The sequence below is a fragment of the Mustela putorius genome, unplaced genomic scaffold (genome assembly GCF_011764305.1).
Source record: "Mustela putorius furo isolate JIRA1106 unplaced genomic scaffold, ASM1176430v1.1 tig00000873_pilon_pilon_pilon, whole genome shotgun sequence".
Taxonomy (NCBI): Eukaryota; Metazoa; Chordata; class Mammalia; order Carnivora; family Mustelidae; genus Mustela; species Mustela putorius.
This window is the reverse complement of record NW_025421504.1, coordinates 148,141-174,794: the sequence shown is the minus strand read 5'-3', so window position 1 is coordinate 174,794 and position 26,654 is coordinate 148,141. Positions and strand designations below refer to the sequence as shown.

Below are 26,654 nucleotides of genomic sequence, written 5' to 3'. Positions count from 1 at the left end.
GGTATACAAAATGACACGACATGAAACAACAAAATACAATACAAAACAATATGATATGATATGATATGATATGATACGGTATGATACAATACAACACAACGAACAAAACAATACAATACGACTCAGTACGATATGATATAATACGATACAATACAAAATACAATATAAATTACAATACGATACAACACAAAACAATATGATGCGATACTATACAATTCAACACAACACAAAACGATACAATATGATATGATACAATATAAAACAATACAATACAATACAAAATAGAATACAATACAATAAAAATTACAATACAACACAAGAAAGTCCCCTACAATACAAAGTAGGGGACTTTAACACCCGACTCCCACCAGTGGACAGATCACTGAAGCAGATCGGCAAGGAAACAACGGCTTTGTCTGACACACTGGACCAGATGGACTTAACAGCCATGTTCAGAACATTTTATTCTAAAGCAGCAGAATACACATTCTTTTCAAGTGCTCATGGAACATTCTCCAGGATAGATCACACACTGGGTCACAAATCAGCCTCCACAAGTACAAAAAGACTGAGATCAGATCGTGCATATTTTCAGACCACAATGCTATAAAACTCGAAGTCAACCACAGGAAAAAATTAGGGAAGCCCACAAATACATGGAAGTTAAAGAACACGCTACAAAGAACAAATGGGTCAACAAGGAAATTAAAGAAGAAATTAAAAAGTACCTGGAAATAAATGAAAATGGAAGCATGGCAGTTCAAAACCTTTGGGATGCAGCAGGTCTTAAGAGGAAAGCATACAGCAATACATACCATTCTCAAGAAGCAAGAGAAGTCTCAAATACACAACCTAACTTTACACCTAAAGGAACAGGAAAAGGAACAGCAAATAAAGCCTAAATCCAGCAGAAGAAAGGAAATAAAGGTTAGAGCACAAATAAATGATATTGAAATTAAAAAAAAACAAAACTGTAGAACAGATCAACAAAACTTGGAGCTGGTTCTTTGAAAGAGTTAACAAGATTGATAAACCACTGGCCAGACTCATGAAAAAGAAAAAGGATCCAAATAAATAAAATCACAAATGAAAGAGAAGAGATGACGAACATGGCAGAAATGCAATTATAAGAGATTATGAGCAAATATATGCCAACAAAATAGGCAATCTGGAAGAAATGGATGCATTCCTAGAAACCTATAAACTACCTAAACTGAAACAGGAAGAAAAAGAGAATTTAAACAGACCCATAACCAGCAGGGAAGGTGAAGCAGTCGTCAAGAACCTCCCAGGGCCAGACGGCTTCCCAGGGGAATTCTACCAGACATTTAAAGAAGAATTACTATCTATTTTTCTCAAACTGTTCTAAAAAATAGAAATGGAAAGAAAACTCCCAAACTCTATGAGGCCAGCATTCCCCTGATACTAAAACCAGACAAAGACTCCGCCAAAAAGGAGACTTACAGACCAACATCCCTGATGAACATGGATGAAGAAATTCTCAATAAAACACTAGCAAGTCAAATTCAACAGTACATTAAAAGTATTCACCACAACCGCCCTTTTACGAAGATGGCGCAGAAAGCTAAGAGGGAAGCCCCTGCCCCTCCCAAAGCCGAAGCCAAAGCAAAGGCTTTGAAAGCCAAGAAAGCGGTGCTGAAAGGCGTCCACAGTCACAAAAAAAAAAGAAGATCCGCACATCACCTACGTTCCGACGACCCAAGACTCTGCGTCTCTGAAGGCAACCCAAATACCCTCAAAAGAGCGCCCCCAGGAGAAACAAGCTTGACCACTATGCCATCATCGAGTTCCCCCTGACTACTGAGTCCGCCATGAAGAAAAGAGAAGACAACAACACACTCGTGTTCATGGTGAATGTCAAGGCCGACAAGCACCAGATCAAACAGGCTGTGAAGAAGCTCTATGACATTGATGTAGCCAAGGTCAACACCTTAATCAGGCCTGATGGAGAGAGGAAGGCATACGTTCGGCTGGCCCCTGACTATGATGCTTTGGATGTTGCCAACAAAATTGGGATCATCTAAACAGTCCAGCTGGCTAAATCTAAATACAGTTTTTTCATGATAAAAAAAAAAAAAGTATTCACCACAACCAAGTGGGATTTATTCCTGGGCTGCAGGGGTGTGACGACATCCACAAATCAATCAATGCGATACAATACAGTAATAAAGGACAGGACAAAAACCGTAGGATCCTCTCAATAGACGCAGAAAAGGCATTTGACAAAGTACAGCATCCTTTCTTGATCAAAACCCTCGACAATGTAGGGATAGAGGGAACAGAGCTCAACATCATAATAGCTATAGACAAAAGACCACAGCGAAGATCATTCTCAGTGGGGAAAAACTGAGAGCTTTTTCCCTAAGGTCAGGAACATACAGGGATGTCCACTCTCACCCTATGACACAGGACGGGAAGTCTTAGCCTCAGCAATCAGACAGCACAAAGGAAAAGGCATCCAGGTAGGAAGGAAGAAGCCAAGCTCCAGTGTCTGCAGATGACGTGATACCCCATGTAGAAAACCTGGAAGACTCCACCAGAAACTTGCCAGAACTGATACATGCAGGATATAAAGTCAATGAACAGAAACCTGCTGTGGAGAAGGGGGGCCTCCTACATGGCTGGTGGGGATGCAAGCTGGTGTGGACACTGCAGAATAGTGTGGAGGGTCCCCAGAAAGCTGAAAATAGAGCTACCCTGCAATCCCGCCACTGCACTACTGGGTACTAACCCAGAGGACACAGAAACACACCCTGGAAGGAGCACCTGTGCCCCAGTGTTCATAGCAGCAATGTCTGCAGGCGCTGAACTATGGAAATGGATGTCTGCCGACGGATGGATGAAGAGGCTGCAGTATATACACCAAGGAACAGGACTCACCATCGGGAAGAATCAAATCCATTTGCAACAACGTGCATGTGCTAGAGAGTATTATGCTGAGTAAAATACGCCAGAGAAAGACAAGTAGCATATGGTCTCACTCACATGTGGAATTTAAGGAAAAAACAGGTGAATGAACATCAAGAGAGGGAAAAAGAGAGAGAGAGGGAAACAAATCATGAGAAACTCTTAACCATAAAGAGTCAACTGAGGGTTGATGGAGGGAGCTGAGCGGGGGATGGGATAGAAGGGACCAGGATTAAGGGGGCTTCTGACAGGACGAGCGTGAGCGCCCTACGTAAGTGAGGAACCACTGAATTCGACTCCTGTCCGTGAACCAGATTTTAATAAAAAAGACCTACATAAGTGATGAACCACCGAATTCGACTCCTGAAACCAATACTGAACTGTATGTCAGTGAACCAGATTTTAATAAAAGAGACCGGAGTGGAGATCACCGAGTTGGATGCTTAGCTGACTGAGCCACCCAGGTGTCCCCGTGCGAAGAAATTTTTTTAAAGAATAGCCAAAAACATTGAAGTAGATGAACAAGAGGACTTACAGAGTCAAACGACACTGTTTTCTGTAAAGCTGCAGTGTGGCCGATGAAGGACAGACCACCAGCCCAGACGGACAGGACACAGAGGCCAGAAACGGGCCTACACACCTCAACCCTGGACTAAAGGCATCTTGAAAGCTACGCGCGGGGGCCTTTCTTTCAGTCAATGCTACACCCACGGGAAACCCCTCTGAGAAGGAGTCATTCAGGACCTCTACTCACAGGCAGACAGAAGTAATTCTAGACTGAGTACAGATCTGAATGTGAAAAGCAACCATGAAGCTTCCAGAGAACGATACGGAAAAACGTCCTCAAGAGAATGAGGTGCACGAAAGCTTTCACAACTGGGGAGAGAAGCCCCAGCAATTAGGGAACGGCCAAACAGCAAGTCAGACGCTTCCATTCACCAAGACTCTACTGAAGAACGAAAAAGAATGCGCGCGTCTTGATCTTGAGCCCCACACTGGATGCTGAGATTATTAGATAAATAAATAAGAAATAATAAGCAAACAAATCTAAAAAATAAGAACAAAAACTAAAGCCACAGAGTGGGAGGAGCTCCATAATCCGTACGTTCCGCGAAGGACTTATACCCAACACATCTGATTAACCCTTATTGAAGACAAAGAGGGAACATCATAAAAAATGGGCAAGAGACATGAGCAGGCACTACACGAAGAAAATACCCAAATACCCACCCACAACCTCATCAGACGTCAGGGAAATGAACTTAAAACCACACCCAGGCCCCTCCCTGTGATGACCAGAGGACTCAAGTGCAGGAGACCAGACACAGGAAGGGCCGGGAGAGAGGCCAGCCAGCACGCCTTCCTGTGCCCGACGAGTGCCTGCCACACGGGAGCACGGCACCACAGCCACACCAGCCCCTCCTCACGCGTGTGACACGCAGCCCCGTGGCCGCACGCGCCCCGACAGAAACGCACACGCGCTTCCTGGCAGCACGGCTCGAAAACCCAAACGTCTGACCAGCAGAAGGCAGGAGCTGGGCGTCTCCACGCACTAGACCGTCACTCAGCAATAAAAGGGAAATGCGGCTAACCCAGCACTAATCTCCAAAACCTGATGTCGGGCACGATAAGCCAGACACAAAGGAATATGTGAGGAATCACACAAAGGTCAAAGCAAGATGAAACGAACTTTGGGGTCTGCATCCCAGTCATGCTGTGAAGGGGCTTCTGGGGAGGAGAAGCGGGCACGCGGGACGCTGGCGGGGCTCCCGGGCTGGGCCTACGGAGAGCGACACAGGACAGCACAGCTTTGCACATCTCCACGGACAGCACACTTCTGACCCGCACCCTGCTCTGTGTCATGTTAAACTTAAATAAAAATGAACAAAGACAATTCCAAGTGGAGTTTGGATTAAAATATAAAAGGTAAAAAAGAGACAAAGCATCTGGAACTGACAGAATAACGTCAGGGCCTCAAAGTAGGAGAAAATGCCTCAAGAAGGCACAAGGCGCTGACCGTGAAGGGAAAGACGAAACGGACGTGACTTCCGATGGCGAGCCCCGTTCGCCCGCTGGTGGCTTTCAGAGGGTGGGGAGGCAGGCAAGTCGCCGCGGGAGCCGAGCCGGACGCGCAGGGTCACAGAACTCAACCCCAGTTGGGGCTGTCAGGCCAGCGAACAAGACAAGACGACATTGGACTGTGGAGCCGGGAAGGAGCGACAGGAGCTCTGGGGCGGCTGCCCACGTGCCTGCTCCGTGAGGGCCGGTGCCCTTCTCCGGTGTCTTCCTCACAGAGTGGGCGATGCCACAGACGCGGCTCTGAGCGCGACGAGGGCTTGGCAGAACCACTTCTGGGTGACTCTGCCGGGAGCCCGGCCCACACGGCGAGCCGAGACCAGGGCATACGAGCGCTCGGTCAGAACCACGTCAAAGTCACTCCTCACTTCACCGTGAATTCTTAACACAAAAACCTACTATAACTGATAAGGTAATTTAGCAGATTTACAGCAATAAAACAGGGGATTAACTTTTTTTTTTTAAAGATTTTATTTATTTATTTGACAGACAAATCACAAGGAAGCAGAGAGGCAGGCAGAGAGAGAGAAAGGGGGAAGCAGGCTCCCCGCTGAGCAGAGAGCCCGATGCGGGACTCGATCCCAGGACCCTGAGATCACGACCTGAGCTGAAGGCAGAGGCTTAACCCATTGAGCCACCCAGGTGCTCCTGGGGATTAACTTTTAACACCAGTTTTTGACAGCACCAAAACCCGTAAAATACTTAGTGATGGATTTTGTTAAATTTATGCAGCACCTGTACACTGAAAATATACAACATTTCTGACGGAAATCCAAGAAGCCTAAGGAGATGAAGAGATGTACTGTGTTTATGGGTCAGAACATCCAGTGTTGGTAAGACCCCCCCATGGGTCTAGAGACTCAAGCAATTCCAGTAAAAACCCAAGCAGACGTGACAGCTCAGTCTAAATGCAGAAATTTGACTCAAAAGACCTAAGAAAACCAAAGCCATTGTGCGAAGACAGAACACAGCCAGAGGCCCCGACCACACCGGGTCCTTCCAGTTCGTTGCTCCTTATGCAGCCACCGCAACAGAGGCCGCGTGAAAGTGGCTCGAGGACAGAGATGGGGGTCTGCACCGTCGGCCCCCGACCTTCAGCAGAGATGCTGCGTGGGCTCAGGTGCCGGAGCCGGGTCCGTGGCGGGAGACTGTTCCCCCCCCAGGCCTCCTCCACACCACACTCAGATGAGCCCGAGCAGCTCACACACCTCCGTGTAAAAGACAAAACCAGAAAACCTCTAGGGAGAAACAGGAACAAAGTCCTGGGGCAGAGATTTCCTCAGTTCTTAGGACCCCAAAGCACAAATCTTGACAGGAAAACCTGAGAAGCTAGACTTAATCATAGCCCGTAACTTCTGCTCATTAAGACGCCTCTGAGAAATGACAACAAAGGCAAGTCACAGACCAGGAGAAGGACCCTGTGTCTCCCAGAGAAGTGACAGGAGTGAAGATGTGATGTCTTTGGTCACCGGGAAATGTTATCCAAAACCACGGGAGACGGTCCCACAGGTGCGCCCTGAGGCTCAAGGACAGACAACTCCAGGTGCTGGCAGGGACTCGGACTGAAACTGTTTACCCCTTTGGAAAATCGTTCTCAAGCCTCTTACGAAGGCAAACGAGCATCTCTATCCCCCATCAGCTCCGTCCCTGGAGACTCCCCAGAGCGGCCGCACGCCCACAGTGAGTCTGTACTCACGGCCGCCGGACCCCCGCGGTGCTGACGGAGCCGGCCCGGCGGCCCCTGAAGACCGACACGTGGATGTCGGCGGCAGCACGGGTCCATCTCCAAACCAGCGTGCTGAGCAAAAAAGGCCGACCACGAGAGCACACCCCCGGGTTCTGCGTGCATGGAGCTCCGGGGCGGGAGGAAGCCCTGCGGAAGGGGAAGAGCAGACGACCGACGGCGCCTCCTCTGGAGAACTCGCGTTGGTGTCCTCCAAGGAGCAGGGTGCGCGCCGAGGGGTGCCAGGCCACGCCAGCCCGGACTGCAGGGGCCTCCCCTCCCGTGGGCATGTGCGTTTGTGCACGGTCAATGGCGGTCTTTAATTACGTGGCTGATTTTTAACTCTGTCTCCCGTAAAGCACACCTAGTATTTAGGGAGAAAGTTCCCTTTCCCTTTTGAACTCACTCTGAGTTCACTCCACGCTGCTTTCTTAAAGTCCTGCCGGGCTCTGGGTTCAGCACGGCTGCTCGGGATACAGCAGCACCCCGGACGCTCGGTTTGCCGGCCTGTCTCCGGCCCCCATCCCCATGCACACACAACTCTTCTGTAGCCATGATCCTAGCCGAAGCACACACGTGCCCAGGGATCAAACCCGCGGACTCACTAAATACACACACACTCAGGCTGTGCCATCCCTCCTCCAACAAAATCCACACTAGACAGCCAACGCCCCTCCCCCGGCTGCCTGCTCCTCCGGGAGGAAATCCCTGTGGCTGGGAGAGAAGAGAATTCCTGGGATCAGCAAGAGATTCGGCAGGAAGGAGGAGGGGCACGGGGGTCTGGGCTGCGGGGGCAGGACGAGGGGCTGCCCAGGGCTCACACAGCCCAGAGCAGAGCCCGTGCCTTCCATCTCCTGGCCTCCTGCTCCCAGGGCAGGTCAGCATGTGAGCCCCTGCCAGCTGGGCACAGCGGCCCCTCCTGTCTACCAGGGCCCAGCGTGAGCCCAGGAAACAGCAGGGGCCTGCGGCACAAAGGGACACAGAGTGACACAGAGGGCAGGGAGACGAGCAGAGGTCACCACCGCGGGCGGAGGGACGGGAGGTGAGCCACCTTCCCCTTCTCGGGAGGAGCAAAGGAGCCGCTCTGAAGCTGGTAAGCCAAGCCTGCCTGCAGGGTCTAGAGTCTGTCCATCCACCGTGGCCCAAATCCACGTCTGCAGCAAGCTCTCTCCCTGGCCAGTGGGCTCCGCGACCAGCCCTCGGAGGGGGCAGCTGGACAGACACCCAGCTCACCCCCTTTCCTAGGCTGTAAAATGGAAACACTCTGCACAAACAGAAAACACTTCAAAAGCGCACTGCTGTCTGGGCCATCCGTCTCTGTAAAGAAACGAAGGTCCGAGGCCCCGGCAGGAGCTGCAGCCTGCCAAGAACAAACGCCCAGAGCCAACAAAAACAGCCGAGTGCGGCTCCCAGGAAGCGGCGAGCAGCCACGTGTGGGGACTTCTGGGGCGCACGCAGCCCTCTGCTCGGCTGTTCTCTGCTCCAGGGAAGCCGCTCGGGGGTGCTGAGAAGAAGGACTCTCTTCCCTTCCAAGAACAAACGGAGCAGCCCACGCGCGCAGACCAGTGCCCACGTGTGGACGTCCAGAGAGCAAGAAGCTGCCCAGCCTCTCCCTCATCGAGGGTGTGTCCTCTGCTTCTTGCTGGAGCTCCTTGAACCTCGTCTGGGGACAGTCCCACCAAGACCACAGGCCCTCCTCCTGACCCAGCTCACGCCCTCGACTCTGGCTCCAACCCAGAGCCCGGAATTCATCTCAGGAGATCCGAGGAGAGGCGGTGCTGTCCGGAGAAGCGGGGGTGGGCATCACCCCAATGCGCCCCAGCGCTCTCCCCGCAAACACCCCCACGTGTGGGGAAGCACAAGGCCATCAACACACACTCACAAGAGTTGATAAAGTGCAAAACAATTTCTAAACAAAGCTTCGAGTTTTCTGTCCCTTGTTTATTTGAACGGATGGGGGTGTTTATTTACCCTGATACGTTGTTGAAGGCAGAACAAAAACCGTGCTTTTTAAAACAAAAGGAAATTCTCATGTGCCAGCCACTGAGGTTCACCCCAGTTGGGAATGGAATCTCGCAGAAGCCGTGTGGATCCCTGCATAGCAGCGTCTGTGAGGCTGGAGTGACGACTCGGCCCAGTGAGGCAGCAGCCTGGAGGCCCGGCCCCGCTCCCTCCTGCGCCTCCCGCCCCCGCCAGGACTTCCTGCCCACCCCTTGCCCATGGAGCCCAAACTTGTCACCGACAGTCAGTTGGATAAGGAGGTGTCTGCAGGCCCGCAGACGTGAACCTACCACATGGCCCCGCCGTGGCCCAGATTTCCCGGGTTCTAGGCAGCCACTCAGAGAGGACTGGCTGATTCAAAGCCCCACCAGCCCTGTTCTCCACTCCAACTCCAAGCCCGTTGGAGGAGGCATGTCTCTCAACAGGAGCAGAACCAAAGGGACCGACCTGTGGGGGCGCAGACACCCGTGATGCAGTGAGCGTGGGCAGAGCCCCCACGACCACCTTTCTCACATCACTGAGCTGGCAGCTTTTACAGGACGACGGAACCACTCAGGAAACATCTGTCCAGTGGGTACAGAGAGGAAAAAGGCGGAACAGTCCAGGGAGTGGCCCCCTGCAAAACAGGAGCCCCCGGAGGTGCCCTGGCACACGGAGGCAAGGCTCCCGGGAGCGGAGCCAGAGCTCCAGCCCCAGAAAGCAAAGGGAGCATGAAGTGTGTGGTCACAGCCCCCCAGCTGGAAGGCCGGACAGCGACATGCAAAATTACAGACACAGAAGTCACAGAGAAGCGGGCAACTGTAGGGCCGGACATTCACACACAAGAGACCCAAGAGGAAAAAACTAGGTGGAAAAAAAAATTAGGAGCTAATACTGAAAAACTCATATGATTTGAGAAAATCTTGAGGCCGTTGTTTGAAAGAGCTCACCAAATCGCAGGAATGATTCTTGACAATCAGAAAAAATCCAAATTCCAAAACTACAGGAGAAACTCATAAACCTTCAGTAGCAAACATATTTTAAAAACCAATAAATCCTGACTGCCACAGAAAGAATGTCCGACAAAGCCCAGCTCCTTTCCCCGAGGACGGCCATCAGCTATCGAGGCTGGAGCGGACCTGCGGGACCCGGACAAGGGAGGTTGCTGCCCTCGCCGCAGTGATGTTCAGGGCAGGGAGGCAGGAGTGGGGCGAGAGGCACCAAGATCGGAGAGGAAGGAATAAACCATGCTCTTTGCAGAGGACATGACGGCCTAGCACGTCCTCAGGACTCTGCCCCAAAACCTAGAGCTAAAGGGGGCTCTGCAGGGTCGACACATAAAAATGACCACATTTCTTTACCCTGATGACAAACAAGCAAATGTAGAAATTCAGATGCCAATGTCTCTTTCCAACGGCTTCCAAGACAAGGGCACGTCAGCGTGAACATGACAGCATGTATGTGACGGGGGACCGGAGGTCACAGGATGCTGACAAGATGCCCAACAGCAGCTGAGTGTGTGGGGGCCACGCTCCTCAGCACACGTTTTTTCAGACGCTGCCGTGAGGCCCTCCTCCAAGCGGGGTGCTTGAGGCGTGAAGGCCCAGGCACTCCCAGACAGGCATGTGCAAGCTGGTGATGGCCGGGAGCAGGGAACCCGCGTGCAGGGCGAGGGGTGCAGCTCCTCGTGAGCCGGCGGCACTCAGAGGCAAGGGCATTGCGGGGAAGCTGCAGGGGAGACAGTGTGCGAGGCTCTGCAGGGGTGGGGGGCGATGCTGCTGCAGAGACACTGGCTTGTGCTCTTCAACCTGTTTTGTGCCGCCGCACCCGGCACCGGGGCCCACATGGGGCCCACAGATGAATGACCTCCCGGTGGGCGGCGCCTCCCACGGACAAGCACCCCATGTTCCAGACACAGCAAGCCGCTGAGCCCGAGGGCCAGCAAGCCCAAGTGCGGCCCAGCGAGGAGGCCTCAGGAGCCGTCTCCCTGCAAACACATTTTGTTCTGAGGCACCGTCCGTCCCCTGCCTTCGCTGCAGATGGCGGCAGACCCCGACGTGCCCTCCAGGAAAGGCCAGCCGAGGGAACGGCGATCCCCGGGGGGGGCCGGGAGGGCCTGGCACGGCTCTGCGGTCCACCGCGTTGGGCGACCCGAGGCAGCACCACCAGGAACAGGGCGAATCAGAATCGCGTTCCACACGAGGAGGCGTCGTGAAGAAAGCAGACAACCTGTCTACAAGACAAGTGCCCGGTGACCTTCCAAAACACCCAGATGGGGAAAGTCAAGGACAGGCTTCAGAATGTTCCAGACAGAGACGAAGGCCACGAGACAATGGGCTCCAGCGTGTGGTCCTGATCAGGCCTCCGGTGACATGTGGACAAGCCAGGTGTGAGGGTCCGTCCCGCATGGGTGGAGGCGTCCTTCCTGGCAGGAAGCCCAGCGCTCCAGGTGACAGATGCAAGGCTAGGCACAAAGTCCAGTTCTCCGCACCGTCCTTCCTACTTTTCTCTCAGCTTGAGAGAGAAAAACTGGCGGAAAGACGAGCGAGGGCTCCCATTTGACAACAGATTGAAACACCGAGAGGCCCCAGCAGAAGTCAAGAGGCCGACGGTGCTAAGCGTTGGGAGGCCGTGGACCCCGTGGCCGGGCTCTGAGGGCTGCCGCCGCGTGACAGACGGCCATGCTCTGCAGCAAGGACTGCACCCAACTCGCTCCTGAGACACCACGGGGTGTGGCAGTGGCACCCCTGAGACCAAAGGCTGGGGACAGTCTGTCTCTGTGGGCCGAGCTGTGCGGCAAGCCTAACGCGGGCACCCCAGGCTGCAGAGACTGGTGTGGCGGGGTGGGAAGGAGCCCCCACGGGCAGGCCGACGGCCTTCAGCTCAACAGGGAAAACACCACGTGCTCCACAGCGGGCACTGGACTCGCGATCTCCCGTGAGCCTCAGGTCCTGCTTTGTACAGAAACCGACATGAGACAGATCATGGTCTAAATACAAAAGAAAAGCCATGAGCTGCTAGAAGAAAACGTGAGAGAACAGCTTCTCCTCTGGGGAGAAAGGAAAAATTAACTATAAAATAAAAAAGTACACTGGGAGTTCAACAAAATTTAGAACTTCTGTTCATCAAAAGACATCACTACATGTGAAGGTGAGTCACAGAGAGAACACTCACGACAGACAGCGGACCTGCACCCCAAACACAGAACCTCCATGGCTCACTGACACAAGACGAACAGCCCAATTAAAGAAAAACGGGCAAAAGACTTGAAGAGACACATCACAAAAGAAACGAACGGCCATGAAACCCATGAGAAGTGTTCGACAACACCAGGCACCAGAGAAATGCAAACCAAAGCTGCAATGAGACACACCCTGCACCTGCGGGATGGTTAAGACGGGGACCAACAGCGTCCGTGCCAGCGAGGTGGGCCCCCCACAGCTGTGCACTGAGCAACCTCAGGGCTCGGCAGGTTCATTTTCAGTGAGGAACACCTTTCCCGTGACCAGTCAACGCCGCCCCTCGGTGTCTCCCCAAGAGAAAGGGAAATACACATTCACAAAAAGACGGACATAAGAGTGTCAGTAAAATAACCTGGACAGGAAACTGCCCCCGTGTCAGTAACCCTAACCCTAACCCTAACCACGGGGGAAGAGGCTGCAGCCAAGGGTGTTCTGTGCAGCTTCCCCTGCGGATCTGGGTCCCGCAGAAGCACAGTGGACGTTCTAAGGGACAGAAATGGTCTGTGTCTCAGCGGGGATGCAGCTGTCAAAACTCACCAAATTTTCACTTTGTGTGTAATTTTCACACTGAAATCTTGCATTTCACTGCATATAAATTTTACCTCCATTTAAAAAAACTGATCTATAAAGATATATATAATATGGATGGATCTTAATAACACACGTTTTAAAATATTACATAGCCTGATACTCTTTGCATAAAGATAAAAACACTGAAGTTTTTAGGTGATGTTTTCAGCTCTGTGCAAATACCAGAGTTCAGGTTAGGACACAGCGTGTGGCAGGTAGCAGACTGCTGCGGGGGTGGCAGGGGGCGGTCAGCAGGCCAGCCGGCTGCAGTCCTGCATGGGCACGAACACCGCACTGCACCACCGTCAAGACCCCAGGTACAGACCAAAGAGAGGCTGCCGGACGCATGAGCGAGCGTCCTGAAGCGAGGCTCGTGACCGACTCAGCTCTCTGCTCCCTGAGGTCTACGTTTGGAAAGAAGAAGATGAACTCCTCTAGGCTGGGAGAGGCGACAATACCTGGGTCGCTACATTCAGGACTTAGGAACACCCGAGCCGTCCCTAGAAGAGAAGGTATCATCTTAACCTCGGGAGAAAGTAAGCAGAAAGGCTGAAAGGGAATGAGCGAGCCCAGAAATGAACCAACCTCGGAGATCAGAAACGTAACAAAGCCAAGGTGCACGTGGCCACGGGCAGCGGTCAGACCAGGGCGCGACCGCAGCTGAGGGCCGCACAGGGCGGGGCCTGTCTCTGTCCTTTACTGAGGACACCAACCCACCTCCTGGAAGATGGGGCATCCTCCGGGGGGTCTCCTTGGCCCCTCTGCGTGGGCCGCGGGCCCAGACTCCCTCCCGGTGGTCCCCTGCCACCGTCAGGTGCTGTGGCCGTCAGGACAGACAGCTCTGTGGTGGCTAATAGGGCTCCTGAGCAGACATGGGACGGCCAGGGTCCTAAGGGAAGTGGCTGCAGGCAGAGGTTCTCCACTGTGGTGGGGGACCCATGCAAGGGCCGCCCTCAGGAAAGCGGACACGGGACGAAGCTCGAAGCCCTCCTTCCCACACACACCATATCTGTTCACCCCAAGGGCCCAGGAACCCAAGTCCCTGTCAGGGCACACAGAGTAAAGGCCGCCTCCTTCAAAGGCCAGGCTTCTGTTTGCTTCTCCTCCTCCACCCTATGGCCTGGAGCCATTGGGTCCTAATGAACCAGATGTGCCTGCCCATCTGCGTGCCCAGCCCTCTGGCAGGCAGTTGCGCCCACCAGCCACCGGGAAGGCGGATGGACGGTGCCACCCCTGCCCTGGTGAGCACGGCTAGGCAGTCATGCCCATCCCAGGCAAAACTCACCAAAATTCACCTCACGGGGGCGCCTGGGTGGCTCAGTGGGTTAAGCCGCTGCCTTCGGCTCAGGTCATGATCTCAGGGTCCTGGGATCGAGTCCCGCATCAGGCTCTCTGCTTGGCAGGGAGCCTGCTTCCTCCTCTCTCTCTGCCTGCCTCTCTGCCTACTTGTGATCTCTCTCTGTCAGATAAATAAATAAAATCTTTAAAAAAAAAAAATCACCTCAGTCTGGATTTATTTTAAGTAAACTGCAAGAACAGGTCACATTTCTCGAGTCAGGGCAAGTTTTCCTTGGTCAGATGTTGGCGACACCGCGTTTCTCCCACGCCCAGAACGGAGACACGGTCATACCCAATGTGGCAGCCTTCCTCTCTTGGCAGCAGGGCTCTCGTGGCTCTGACCCCCAGCGCACCCCCCTCCCCACGGTTTCCGGGACTAGCCGGGCTTCTGACCCCACCTTCTCTTCCTGCCCACCACTGAGGGACCTGGTTGTCCGTGCTGCCCTCCACCCGCTTCATCAGGAGCCTTCCTGGTCTGCGGTTCTGGCCGTTCTGAACTGGCTCTGCCGGGTCCCACTTGGCCTTCCTCCGTTTTCTCTCCTGGCCTCCAGCGAACACGGAGAAAGCCCTGGAGGGCACCAGACAGGAGAAGATGTCTCCAGCCCTCCTCTCTCCTTCACCTGCGTCCTGCTGGTGGAGCTTCCCGAGTATGGTGTTTCAGAAAGAACAGCCCTAAAGGAGAAGCAGAAAATCGCCTCCTGCCTTCACCCAAAGGCTGTGAAAAGCACACTTTGCTGTCTTCAGTGGAAAAACTGTCTTTGTTTAGGAAAATGCTGGGTGGACCACCTGAGAGTGAGAACAGGCCCCAGAGCCGCGTCTGCAGGAGATGAGGGAACCAGAGGGAGTTCTAAGAAATGAGGCAGAAGAAGAAACAGGAGCTGCTGAAGCGGCAGGACGGACGGACACGGTCGCCCCAGTGTCTGTCTCCAAGACCAGAGCTGCCTGAGAAGCAGTTTTTTGCCGCCTGCTCACACAGAAACACAATCTCCCCAAACCTGCCCGTGGACCCAGGCCTCACCCGAACCCGAACGAGATGACAAGCAGGTTCGTTGGAGAATTAATTCAGCAAAAACTCTGAACCACGGCTGACCTTGCGAAGACGAAGACCAAGAGCAGCCGCCCAAAGTGCCCAGAAGTTGTGGGGCCGAGGGAGACTGCACACGCGCAGACGTGCCTACGTTCTGTTTTAAGGTGAGTGAGAGAAACCCACGGCCGAGCACACACGACCTATGCAGTCTGGCCCTTTCCGCCTGTGCTAACCCTCTGCCGCGTGACTGAAGATGCTTCAGAAACGCTGTGCTGATCCCACATCCTGACGGGACACATGTCGTTTCCAGAGTTCCTGCGAGCCCTACAGGTGACGTCAAGGAGCTGAGGGCATGAGCATTTAATAAGTTTTTTTTTTTAATTTTATTTATTTATTTGACAGATCACAAGTAGGCACACGGGGCAGGGGGAAGGCTCCCTGCCCAGCAGAGAGCCCGACACGGGCCCGATCCCAGCACCCTGGGACCATGACCCGAGCTGAAGGCAGAGGCTTAACCCACTGAGCCACCCAGGCGCCCGCATCTCATACGTTCTTGATACTAATTGCATAACGATGCCACCAACACCCCAATTCCCACGTTTCAACTATAGAGGAACCGCACTTCCGAAAACGCTGTGAGCACAGATTTTTAAAAACTTGGGTGTTCTCACTAACATACCTTATGTTTCCTTGGTCACAAGTGACTGAAAGATATGTTAAAACCCACCAGCCGTCGGCTGTCCTGGGCCCCCCACTCCTGTCCCTCTGTCCTTCCCGACAGACGTACTACCTACCCTTCTCTGGGCTTTCTCATCGCTCGCCTGCACTATTTCCTCTAAAGCTGTGCATCCTCTAAGTGTTTGTCTAAGTGATTCTGCTGTGCAATTCTGCATTTTCATAGAATCCTAGTTACTAAAAATGAACTCATTAAGTGCTATGGCAATTTGACAGTAAGAGCCCAGGAACTTTAAAGTCTGATCATTAAATATCAGAACCATGATTTTCAGGAACTAAAATGTCAGGTCATTTATCTATTCAACCACTACACACACACACACTTTAAATAAAACAATGTTACTTACCGAATCCAAAAAGCAAAGGTAAGATCCTGAGCTCTGTGCTATGGCTTGATTTTTAGAATATCCAACTGTTTGAAAAAAGGAAGAGAAAAGTTCTTTTATAATTTGGTTTTCAGCGCCTTTCTCTTCCCCAGGATCTAGGGTAATGGCCCCCCAAGGGAGCGAAGAACGCGGTACACAACCAGGTGAGAACAGGTCCGCTTGAGACGGAGTGAACGCTAAGCCAACAGAAATCACTGCTCCATCTTTAGGGGCTGGGACCCCGAGAGCCCCCGGGACCAGTGTACGGAGCAGGGACTGTTCCCTGGAGGAAAACAGAGTCCTCAACCATTTACCGAGTGTAACATGAAGCGAAGCCGCGGGGAACATTCAGAAAGAAAAAACTCAAAGCGTCCCTGGTGGAAGCGCCGGGGCAGAGGCTGTCGACATGGCGGCCGGGGGAGGGGGAGCCCGTGTGTGCGAGCGGTCGGTACAAGCTCGCTGAGCCGGACACCGCGAGCAGTTATCGGAACGCATCCCCCAGGGGCAGCTGTGGTCAGTGCCAGCGCTTACCAGGTGTGCACACGCACACACCGGGACCCCGCGGCTCCCTCACTAGGAGCAGGCCCCCCGAGCACCCCTGCACCTCCCCAAGCCGTGACGGCCCCTGACGTAGGATGGGAAAGCCAAAGATATACTGTGATGAGGGCGAGCAGCTCCGGTTTGCACACGGTGTGGCTGATGCCCACATGGCGTTCAAAGTCCCACAGCAGCCAGGTCACCTGGTATCAGGTGGTTCCCTTGGGATGTGGGCAGGGCCGGAAGGGACACGGTCAGCTCTTCATCACGGCGCTGGGGACGCGCTCCGTCCGAGAAAATTAACCGAACCGGCATTTATGATCAGTGCGCTTTTCTGGACGTGTGTTATGTTTCAAGAACACTTTGCCTTCAGAGAGATTACAACTGAGTTGAAAAAAGTTACGTGACGACCTCTGGCGATCTCTCCTTCTTGGAGAGGAGAGTAGCCCACGTTGTGTTTTCACTTCAGTGCCAAACGAAAGGTGCCAGGAGAAGTGTCGGGAGGCTTATGACGACAAGGGGGCAAGTGGGGGTCTGGGGCTGCTGGAGTCTGAGAGAGAGCAGAGGCCCAGTGGTGCAGAGCAGCAGGCCGCGGCGGGTAGGCGGGCAAGCCAGCCCCATCCGCTATCTGGTGAGGAGCGGCCGTGGGAATTCACGCTGAGCCAGCTGCGGCCAGAGGCTGGTTCCAGGCGGTACTCAGAGGGCACGAGGGACACCCCCTCCAATACCTGCACCGAGTTAACCAGCCAGTCACGGACTTGGCGCCACGGAGAAAAGCCACACAAAGTGGAGCAGAAGTGCGCAGACATCGAACAATAAATCCCCCTCGCACACCAGCTCGGGGGACCCAAAGCATGTCTTATTGGTGCTGCTGCCTTAGGCTGCACCGGAGCACGCCCGTTTTTCACACCAAGGACGTCTGCAGCTCCAGTCAGCGGCTTCGAGCCAACTCCAGCACCACTGCCAGTCCGCTGGGCCAGAAGAGCAGGGCCAGGTAGCCCAGGCTGTGACCCAGGCCAGTGCCCTTGTCCAGGCTGTTTTCCCACCAGATAGCAACTCAGGCTCTAGCATTAACCCTAGCGCTCAGCCCACCCGAATCAGTGAGCACAGCAGCCCCAGGTCCCCAAGAAGCACAGATGTAAGAGGCAGGGGCAGGGCCCAGAGATGGACTGAAGCACTGTCCCCACCACCAGGCATGGCAGGCCCGGGCAAAGGTCTCACGGGCTCCGACCAAAGACACACACGATGAAATGGGAAGAGACGGTCCACAGTCACATTAAATGACCAGGAGTTCTGCTTCAAGAGCTGCTTTGTGCAGTCCGATTTCAGAAGGGGAAAAATTGAACCAGAATTTGGATAATGAAGGAAAACGTGTCTCACGAAGGAAGCTGGGATTTCCTCACAATGAGCCTACGTTTGGCAAGGACAAGGAATTTGCTTTAATATTACTGCCTTGAAGAAAGTCAGAGGTTTGTGCCAGGGCCTGACGTCCAGGGAGGCTGTCCCTTTGTGATGGAGCCGGTTGTCATGGTCACGGCAAGAAAAACTCACTCTTGGAGAGAAGCGGGCAGCCTGCGTTGTGTTTTCACTTCAGCAAGTGACTGCGTTTTAAAGAAATGTTTTGCTCTATTATGACGTGAAATAATAAGAAATGATTCTTAATCCAATTTAAATAACTCAGCACGCCTGAGAAAAGAAACGTGTGGATTTATGTATCTAAGAGTTCACATAACTTTTTCTACTTCAGAAAATATCATTTCAGGAAAACACACTCTTCTGGATGTCACTGAGTTCACTCCATCCTGTGACTGTGGCGCAGGGTCTCCTTCACAACAGCGTCACGGCCCCTTCCTTCACGCGACAACAGATTTTCTTGTTATTGACAACACACGTATGAATGTGATAGGACTCAAGTTATATCTAATCTATAAAAAATATTTTACAAGAAACAGAACTTGGGTTTAAAGTGCAGATTAATCAAGCAAAGACACACTGTCACCAAAATGCCCTTGACTTCCTTTATGAACCATAGAAGATACAAAACATCTTAAAGAATATTTTGGGGTGCCTGGGTGGCTCAGTGGATTAAAGCCTTAGGCTCAGGTCATGATCCCAGAGTCCTGGAATCAAGCCCCGCATCGGGCTCTCTGCTCAGCAGGGAGTCTGCTTCTCCCTCTCTCTCTGCCTGCCTTTCTGTCTACTTGCGATCTCTGTCAAATAAATAAATAAAATCTTTTAAAAAAAAATTAAAGAATATTTTTAAATGACCTTCAAACCAGTTTCAGAAATCACAATTTGTTTACACATCTCAGAAGCAAGTCGAAATAGATGTTCAACAATAATTGATTTCTTTCAAGTTTTCTATTTCAAACAATGAAAACAAGAAATAATTTGGGAAAAAGCAGAACACGAGACCACGGGGAAGATCAGGACGCCCAGAGTGGGGCAGCTACCCAGCAATTCCAGTGCTATTCCTTCTCAGCACTGGGCACAGGCACCTGCTGCCCGCAAAGGAAACTGAGGCACAGGGAGGTGGAGGGTGGGGCCCACCGAAGCCTGGCCCCCTGCCGCCCGGTCCTCTGCCCCAGGAGGCAGGGCCACTGAGAAGCAATGCCAAGGAGTGTGGTCTTCTAACATAAACTTAGAAAAAGCTTTCTTTTAAACGACCAATTTTAACGACTATTTCTGGTTTTAAATTTTTTCTAATATGTGTTCACACTTTCCTGCTCTCCTAAGTAGGACACAGGGCACTGTTTGTGAGGGATGTGGTGTGGGGTTAGGGGCACGCTCTGGGAGAGAAGCGTCTGCTTCATCCTGTGAGCTCAGCCACTTCACTCACCGCCACCAGCATCCTCCTCCTCCTCCGCCCAGGGACATGGAGACAGAGACTGAGTGCTGGTGGGACGTGGCGGAAGGTGAAGGCAAGGGCGCCGGGAGGATAGGCCCCTGAGCCGCCCGCATGGGGCCGCACGCTGCTCTGTGGAGAGCCAGCGTGCAGGGAGAGCCAGTGTATGGGGAGGTTAGCCCTGTCTGAGCGTGGGCCCTAAGAGCTCAGGAGGAGACAGCTGGACTCAGATGCCCTCTGTGAACTCTGAGTAAACCAGCGAGTCCCCACAGGGCCAGGCACAAACTCTGTGAGGTCATCCTTAGGGCATGCTCATGAGAATCAGAAGTGAGGCCAGCGGACCCACCTGACCACCAAAACCAGACAAGAGCAGAGAATGGAAACAGGATGAAGGGACTTTGAGGGCAAGAAGCGTCTGGGAAAAGTGGACGTCTCTTCTGTCTCACACGTCCCCGGAGAACCTTGCCAAAGCATAAATTATACGCCCACCCAGAGAGGAAAGCCAACGCCAGTCTGAACAGGACTCGAGCAGAACCCATACAGCCCTGGAGAGAGCTGGGGACCCCGAGGGGTCCCAAATCTGCAGCCTGCCCACCCTGAAGTATGACTCCCTGAGGACCCAGCCCATGAAGGAGGGGGGCTGATGCCACAGCTCTCCTCAGCTTCTTTCAAAGCTCTGCTTCTCAACCATAGACACACCCAGTATTTCTCAGGAAGCACCCCCAATCACAGGGCACAGGCTGTTCCTGGACCAACTACTCAAGCACATCTAGGCTAGGACTCAGGGTCAGACATCAGGGCTCCCAAAGCTGCACAGGCACTTCTGACAAGCAACCAAAGCTGAGGCCCACCATTTAAAGGAGGACAGACTCCTCTCACCTGCAGGAGCCTACTCACCAGCTCCAGCATCATCATCCGGCCTCCCCGCTCCTTCAACCCAGCAGCAAACGCAGGCATGCTGGTTTCAAGTCTTACACAAAAACTCTGAAGTGAACCTAAAGGAAGCCCAATATATTACAGCCAAAGCTAAGAGTACAAAGCTAATCATTCAGTATAAAAACTGAGGATACATGAAAACTGACTACGGCTTGACGCAGCATTATCAAATTTCAAAACCCAAAACATAAAGAGAAAAACCTTAAACACTTCCAGAAAGGAAACCTTTAAAGAGACTGAAAGAAGATTTCTTATCAAAACCAGAGGACACCAGAGGATAATGAGGTAAGCCTTCAAAATTCTAAGGGAAATGATTCTGAACCTAGAATTCTATACCCAGCTAAATTGTCAACTGAGCCTAACAACAAAGTGAAGACCTTTCAGACACGTAAAAACTCCAAATATAATTACTATCTACATGGTAGATTTAAGGAGGACTCCAGCAACACAAAAAAGGAACACACAAAATGAAAAATAAATAAAAGAAAAAGAGAAGGGGAAAACCCCAAACAATGGCAGGTGTGTAGAAAGTGGAAGAGTAACGCAGGAGGTCTTTCAAGGCCGCACAGATCCTGACCCTTGGGGCGCCCCAGGCACAGCACAGAGCTGGCAGGAGATGGTGGCAGTTCCCAGAGACGGATACCACCCCCCCCCCCGACAGGACCTGGCGAGCAGCGACTGTCAGAATCAACTTCTCAGGAAAGCACCTAAAACAAGTTATAGCACAGCAGAGACTATGCATCCTGACAGTGTGACTCCCTTTGACCAAACAGAAGCCCTGCCAGGGGGAGGAGGAATGTGTGTGCAACACTTTGTCACTGAACATTTCCTTGTCCATGTGCGTGCTGGCCAGCACCGCATGAGGTAAGTCAACTAAGAACCAAATGACACTGTTGCTTCTAGGGTGTGGGGCTTCTGTGTCTCACTGTGGACCCTTCTGTGTGCCAGAATTTCTTTTTATCACACACTATTATTAAAAAAAAAGTTACTACTCAAAGCAGACATCTGTGAGCATAAGCAAATGGGTCTTTTCTGTCACGTACATAGGCCACGGGGCTAGTTTATACGGCAGGTGGAGACAAAGGAGACGAAGGGGGCTGCACGGCTACACGATTACAGTCCACAAAAATGCTCCATCAGCAGCCCAAGGCCTCCTACTCTCATCCCTGAGCACACATCAAACAAGGACCCAAAAGCTACAGATCAATTTTCCATATGTCCAGAGATTAAAAAATCCTAAGGAAATTGAATAGTTTTATCATATAAAAATATATCATGGCATTGCTGACAGTTCTAACACTTACTATGATAAACATGTGAGGAGAAAAGAAGTATTCACCTTAACAGATACCTAAGAGACATTTAATAAAATTCCACACTGATCCCTCATTTTCTGAAGGCTTACTAAGTCAGGAACCACAACAAGCTAACTCAAGACAGGTATCTGTCAGAAAGCAACGGTAAAGACACTTAACACTGAAACTCTAGGAACATTCCTTCTATATCAGGAACAATTCAAGGATTCAGTAACAGGATTCCATATTGTTCTTTTACACTTTTTATCCTAATTAAAAAAAAATAGGAGAAGTATAAACTAGAAAAAAGGAACAAAACAATAACATCTACTCAGGGTTAGACTGCTTACATACAAAATCAGAGATACTGTAAGAAACTGAGCTGGAAAAGAGAGTGCACACAAACCGGCAGTCCACCCCACCTACCTCATCCCAGCACTAGAAGTGCCTTCGAAACAGAAAAGAGTCGTAAGACTTGGAACACCTCATTTAAAACCACGGGCTCCTCCACAGGAGACAGAAGGAGGCTGTACCCTGGCATGGGGGGAACCCAAACAGCATAGTCCAGGGGCTCACTTGGGAAGAACTGTGGGGTTCTGTCCTTCTCTCTAGCCACCACTGTGAGGTGAGCTGACTGCCCATCCCTCCCTCCATTCCTATGAAGCAAAAGAACATGAGGTTCAAGAGGCACCATCGGTGGGGAGGGGCTGCTCCCAGCATGCAGAAGCCTGGCTGTCTCAGGCCTTCTCTCTCGTCTTCCCAGCCGCTCTGAAGAGGAAGGGACTGCAGGAACAAAGGAAGGTGGAAAGGTGGGAAGAAGGGAGCAAGGAGAGCAAGAGAGAGAGCAGGGGGACAAGCCACTGGGGAAGATGACCTGAGGGACAAGCTCCCCTGTCCGGGAGGGGAGCTGGGGGCAGCAGATGGGACTAAGGAAAGGCTGTGTGTCTAGTGAGGACATTTCTTCAATGCACTGTCCACCAGCCCACACGAGCCAGATGCAGACACACTGATGCCAAAGGAACGCATCACACCCCAGAAATGTGCAAGGTCCTTCAGGCAGAAAGAAAATGACAGCAAAGGGAGATGTGTGAGTGCCGAGCACTGGAAACAGCAGCCACATGGGTGTTCGCGAGAGTCTCCTCTTTACTGCGTCTGTCTCTCTAGAGTTAACGCTGGGCTCCCGGGGGTTTCACAACACAGGACAAGAGCAGCGTCGAGGGCGCAGGGAAGAAACATTGTCGGAGGACCCTCACACGATGCGCAATGGATGATACAGGCGGGCATTTGGAAGGCTGAGACCCCTGAAATAGCAAAACGGAGAATTCCAGCGACTAAGTCAATAGGGATAAAACAGAGCCATTGCGGATCTTGACTGGAATTAGGCTTCAGGAATGACAGTTCACAGAGTCCCCCAGTTTGCCTGAACTGTCTAGACAGAAGCTGGTGGACATCATAAAAAAACCACCACCACTTCCAAGGATATACAGCAACTGAAGAAATATTCACTGAAAAAAAGACTAAATCTTGGGAAGAACAGTGAGAGTCTGTGGTACTTGATCCGAGACCTGCTGCATCCCTACCCCTCCCCATGGTGTGGGTCCCGCACTCTCCTGGGGGCCACAGGACATCAGCACTTCTCATTCTGCCTCACCACCTGGTGCTGAGGCTGAGGTCCAGGCACGCGAGACTGAAAAGCAGGGACCCCCTTCTACCCAGCCCCCATGTTGGCACAGGAGCGTTGTCTACCCCTGGTACGGTATCACCAAGAAGTGGTTCCTGCCCACTCTCCACGCACTTTGCGTAGGGTGTGGGGAAGTCTATGGGTTACGGCACTCAAGCTCTGGTGGGAAGCTGCTGCTAGAGGGGATGGGAAACGTGGCTGACCTGGCTTCTGAGTGTGGTCAAGGCCACGGGGCAGTGGGGTAACACAGTCAAAGCACTCGAACAGAAGAGCTATTAACCAAGAATCCTATATCCAGAAAAGTTATTTTTCAAAAATAAGAAGAAATGAAGACATTCCCAGATAAACAAAAACTGAGAGGATTTCTAGCACATCTGCCTTACAAAAAATACAAAAGGAAGGAGCGCCTGGGTGGCTCAGTGGGTTAATGCCTCTGCCTTCGGCTCAAGTCATGATCTCAGGGTCCTGGGATTGAGCCCTGCATCGGGCTCCCTACTCAGCTGGGAGCCTGCTTTCTCTCTCTCTCTCTCTCTGCCTGCTCGTGTTCTCTTTCTGTCAAATTTAAAAGCAAAACAAAACAAAACAAAACACAAAAGGACATTCTCTGGGCTAAAAAGATTGACCCCAAGGAATTCCAAGGAGTACTTCAAATCCATATGAAAAGAAAAACAAAAACAACAAAGGTATTTAGTAATTATAAAAAACAATATAAATACACCTTTCTCCCTCCCTCTTTTAAGTGATTTAAAAAGGAATTGTATAAAACAATATGTAGGTAACATATGGTTAGCTCTATAACATACAGAAATTGTTTTTCTGGCAAAATCATCCTTCAAAAATGAAGCAGAAATGAAAACATGCCCAGAAAAAAAAAGTGCTGAGGGGCTCTCCCCTAGCAGGCCTGCCCTTATAAGAGACGCTAACAGAGCTCTGCCGGCTACAACCAAGCTGCACTGGACGAGAACCTGAAACCACACAAAGGAGTAACAGACGATAATAAACTTTACTACATGGTTAATATAAAAGCCAGTGTTGTCCTCTTTTTTACCTTGAATTTTCCTATCTGACATAAGAGACAAATACATTGAGCAATGATTATAAATCTACCTCGATGGGCACATGATATCCCCGTGAACCGTGACAACAACTTGAAGTGGGAGGCACAGAACTGTGGGGGACAGAGCCCTGGACAGTACTGAAGCTAAATCAGTGTTAATTCAAACTAGGTTGTTGTAAACTTAATATATTAACTGTCATCTCCACAGTAAGTACTAAGAACATAACTTACAAATACAAGCAACAGGAAACTAGAGGGGAATCAAAATGGCACGCTACTAGAAATAATCAACTGAGCACAAAAGGAAGCACTAATGGCGGGCTATGGAACAGAAAAACACATAAAATGTACAGATAAAAACAACAAGATGGTAAAAGGCTGCCTTTGTCACTAATTACTATAAACGTAAATGGATTAAATACTCCAATTAAAAGGCAAAGATTGGGAGAATGGATTTTAAAAACACATGATCCATTTAAATACTGTCTGTAAGAGACTCACTTTAGATCCAAACCAGAGAGGAGTTAAAAGTGAAAGTATGGAAAAATATATTCCATTCAACTAGTGACCCAAAGAGTACGGGACTGGTTGGTCATTCTGATACCAGGCAAAAATAAACCCTAAGTCGGGGCGCCTGGGTGGCTCAGTGGGTTAAGCCGCTGCCTTCGGCTCAGGTCATGATCTCAGAGTCCTGGGATCGAGTCCCGCATCGGGCTCTCTGCTCAGCGGGGAGCCTGCTTCCCTCTCTCTCTCTCTGCCTGCCTCTCCATCTACTTGTGATTTCTCTCTGTCAAATAAACAAACAAACAAACAAACAAACCCTAAGTCAAAAGCTGTTACTAGAAATAAAGGACATTCTATATTGATAGAAGGATCAGTCAAGAAGACATAACAATTATAAAACTACACACACCTAACAAGAGAGCCCCAAAGTAAGTGAAGCAAAAACTGACAGAACGGAAGAGAGAAAAAGACAGTTTTGGGGAACCTGGGTGGCTTAGTGGTTAAGCGTCTTCCTTCGGCCCAGGTCACAATCCCAGAGTCCTGGGATAGAGCATTGTGTTGGGTTCCCTGCTCAGCAGGGAGTCTGCTTCTCTCTGTCCCCACCCCACTGTGCTCTTTCTCACTATCTCTCTTTCTCAAATGGATTAATTCTTTTTTATAAGGCAGTTTTACTATAATAGTTTAAGACTTCAACACCCCACTTTCAATAATGGATGGATCATCTAGACAGAAGAGCAGTAAGGTAACAGAAAACCGAACAACATCATAAACCAGCAGACCTAATAGACACATACAGATGTTCCATGTAACAGAGGAATACCCTTAGACGTATTCTTAGAATATGTTTAGATATTCTTAGAGATATAGTCCTAGAGATAAGTGAAAAAGGAAGCACAACACATGAAAATTTATGGGATGCAAAAACAGCAATCCTCAGAGAGAAATTCATAGCTATGAATGCCTTCATAAAAGAGATCTCAAATCACTAACCTAATTTTACATGCTAAGAAGCTAAAAAAGAAGAGCAAACTAAACACACAGCTAGCAAAGGAAGAAAATAACAAAGATCAGAAGAGAAATAAATGAAATAGAAAGTAAAAAAAGGGGGGGGGTAGGGAGGGGAATATCAATGAAACCAAATGTTGGTCCTTTGAAAAGATCAACAAAATTGGCAAAGCTTCAGCCAGACCAAGAAAAGAGAGAACTCAAAGTACTAAATCCAAAATGAAAGTGGGTACCTTACTACTGACTAACAGAAATTTAAAAGGATTCTAAGAAAATACTACAAACAACTGTGTGCCAACCAATTAAATAACCTACATGAAAGGGACAATCTGTAGAAATACATAAACTACCAAATCTAAATCAAAAGGAAATATAAAATCTGAACATACCTATAACAAATAAGTAGACTGAATAATTCATCAAAACCCTCCAACAAAAGGACCACCAGGGTAGCTCAGTCAGTTAAGCATCTGCCTTTGACTCAGGTCATGATCCCAAGGTCCTGGGAATTTCTCAGTTTGAATTAACACTGCACTGGGCTGCACTGGGCTCCCTACTTGGTGGGGAGCCTACTTCTCCCTCTCCCTCTGCCTCTCCCCTGCTCGTGTTCCCTCTCTTGCTGTCTCTCTGTCAAATAAATAAAATAAATCTTCAGAAAAAACAAAAAAACAAATTAAAAAAACCTTCCAACCAGATGGCTTCACTGATGAATTTTATCAAACATTTAGAGAAGAACATCAGTCGTTTCCACTCTTCTAAAAAGAAACAACAACAACAACAACAGAAAAGGAGGAAACACTTAGCTCATTC

The 26,654-nt window shown here is 50.7% G+C and overlaps 1 protein-coding gene across 14 annotated transcripts in view; it reads right to left on the bottom strand.

The window, feature by feature from the left end:
* Positions 1-26,654, bottom strand: part of B3GNTL1 (UDP-GlcNAc:betaGal beta-1,3-N-acetylglucosaminyltransferase like 1) — a 110,690-nt gene that overhangs the window by 80,119 nt on the left and 3,917 nt on the right. For 4 of the 14 annotated variants that reach the window (XM_045085608.1, XM_045085601.1, XM_045085607.1 and 1 more), the window contains one exon: positions 15,967-16,031. The exons of the other annotated variants lie outside the window; for them this stretch is intronic. In XM_045085608.1, coding sequence (XP_044941543.1) covers positions 15,967-16,031 — 65 coding nt within the window. The remainder of the gene's footprint in view (positions 1-15,966; positions 16,032-26,654) is intronic. 14 annotated transcript variants of the gene reach the window in all.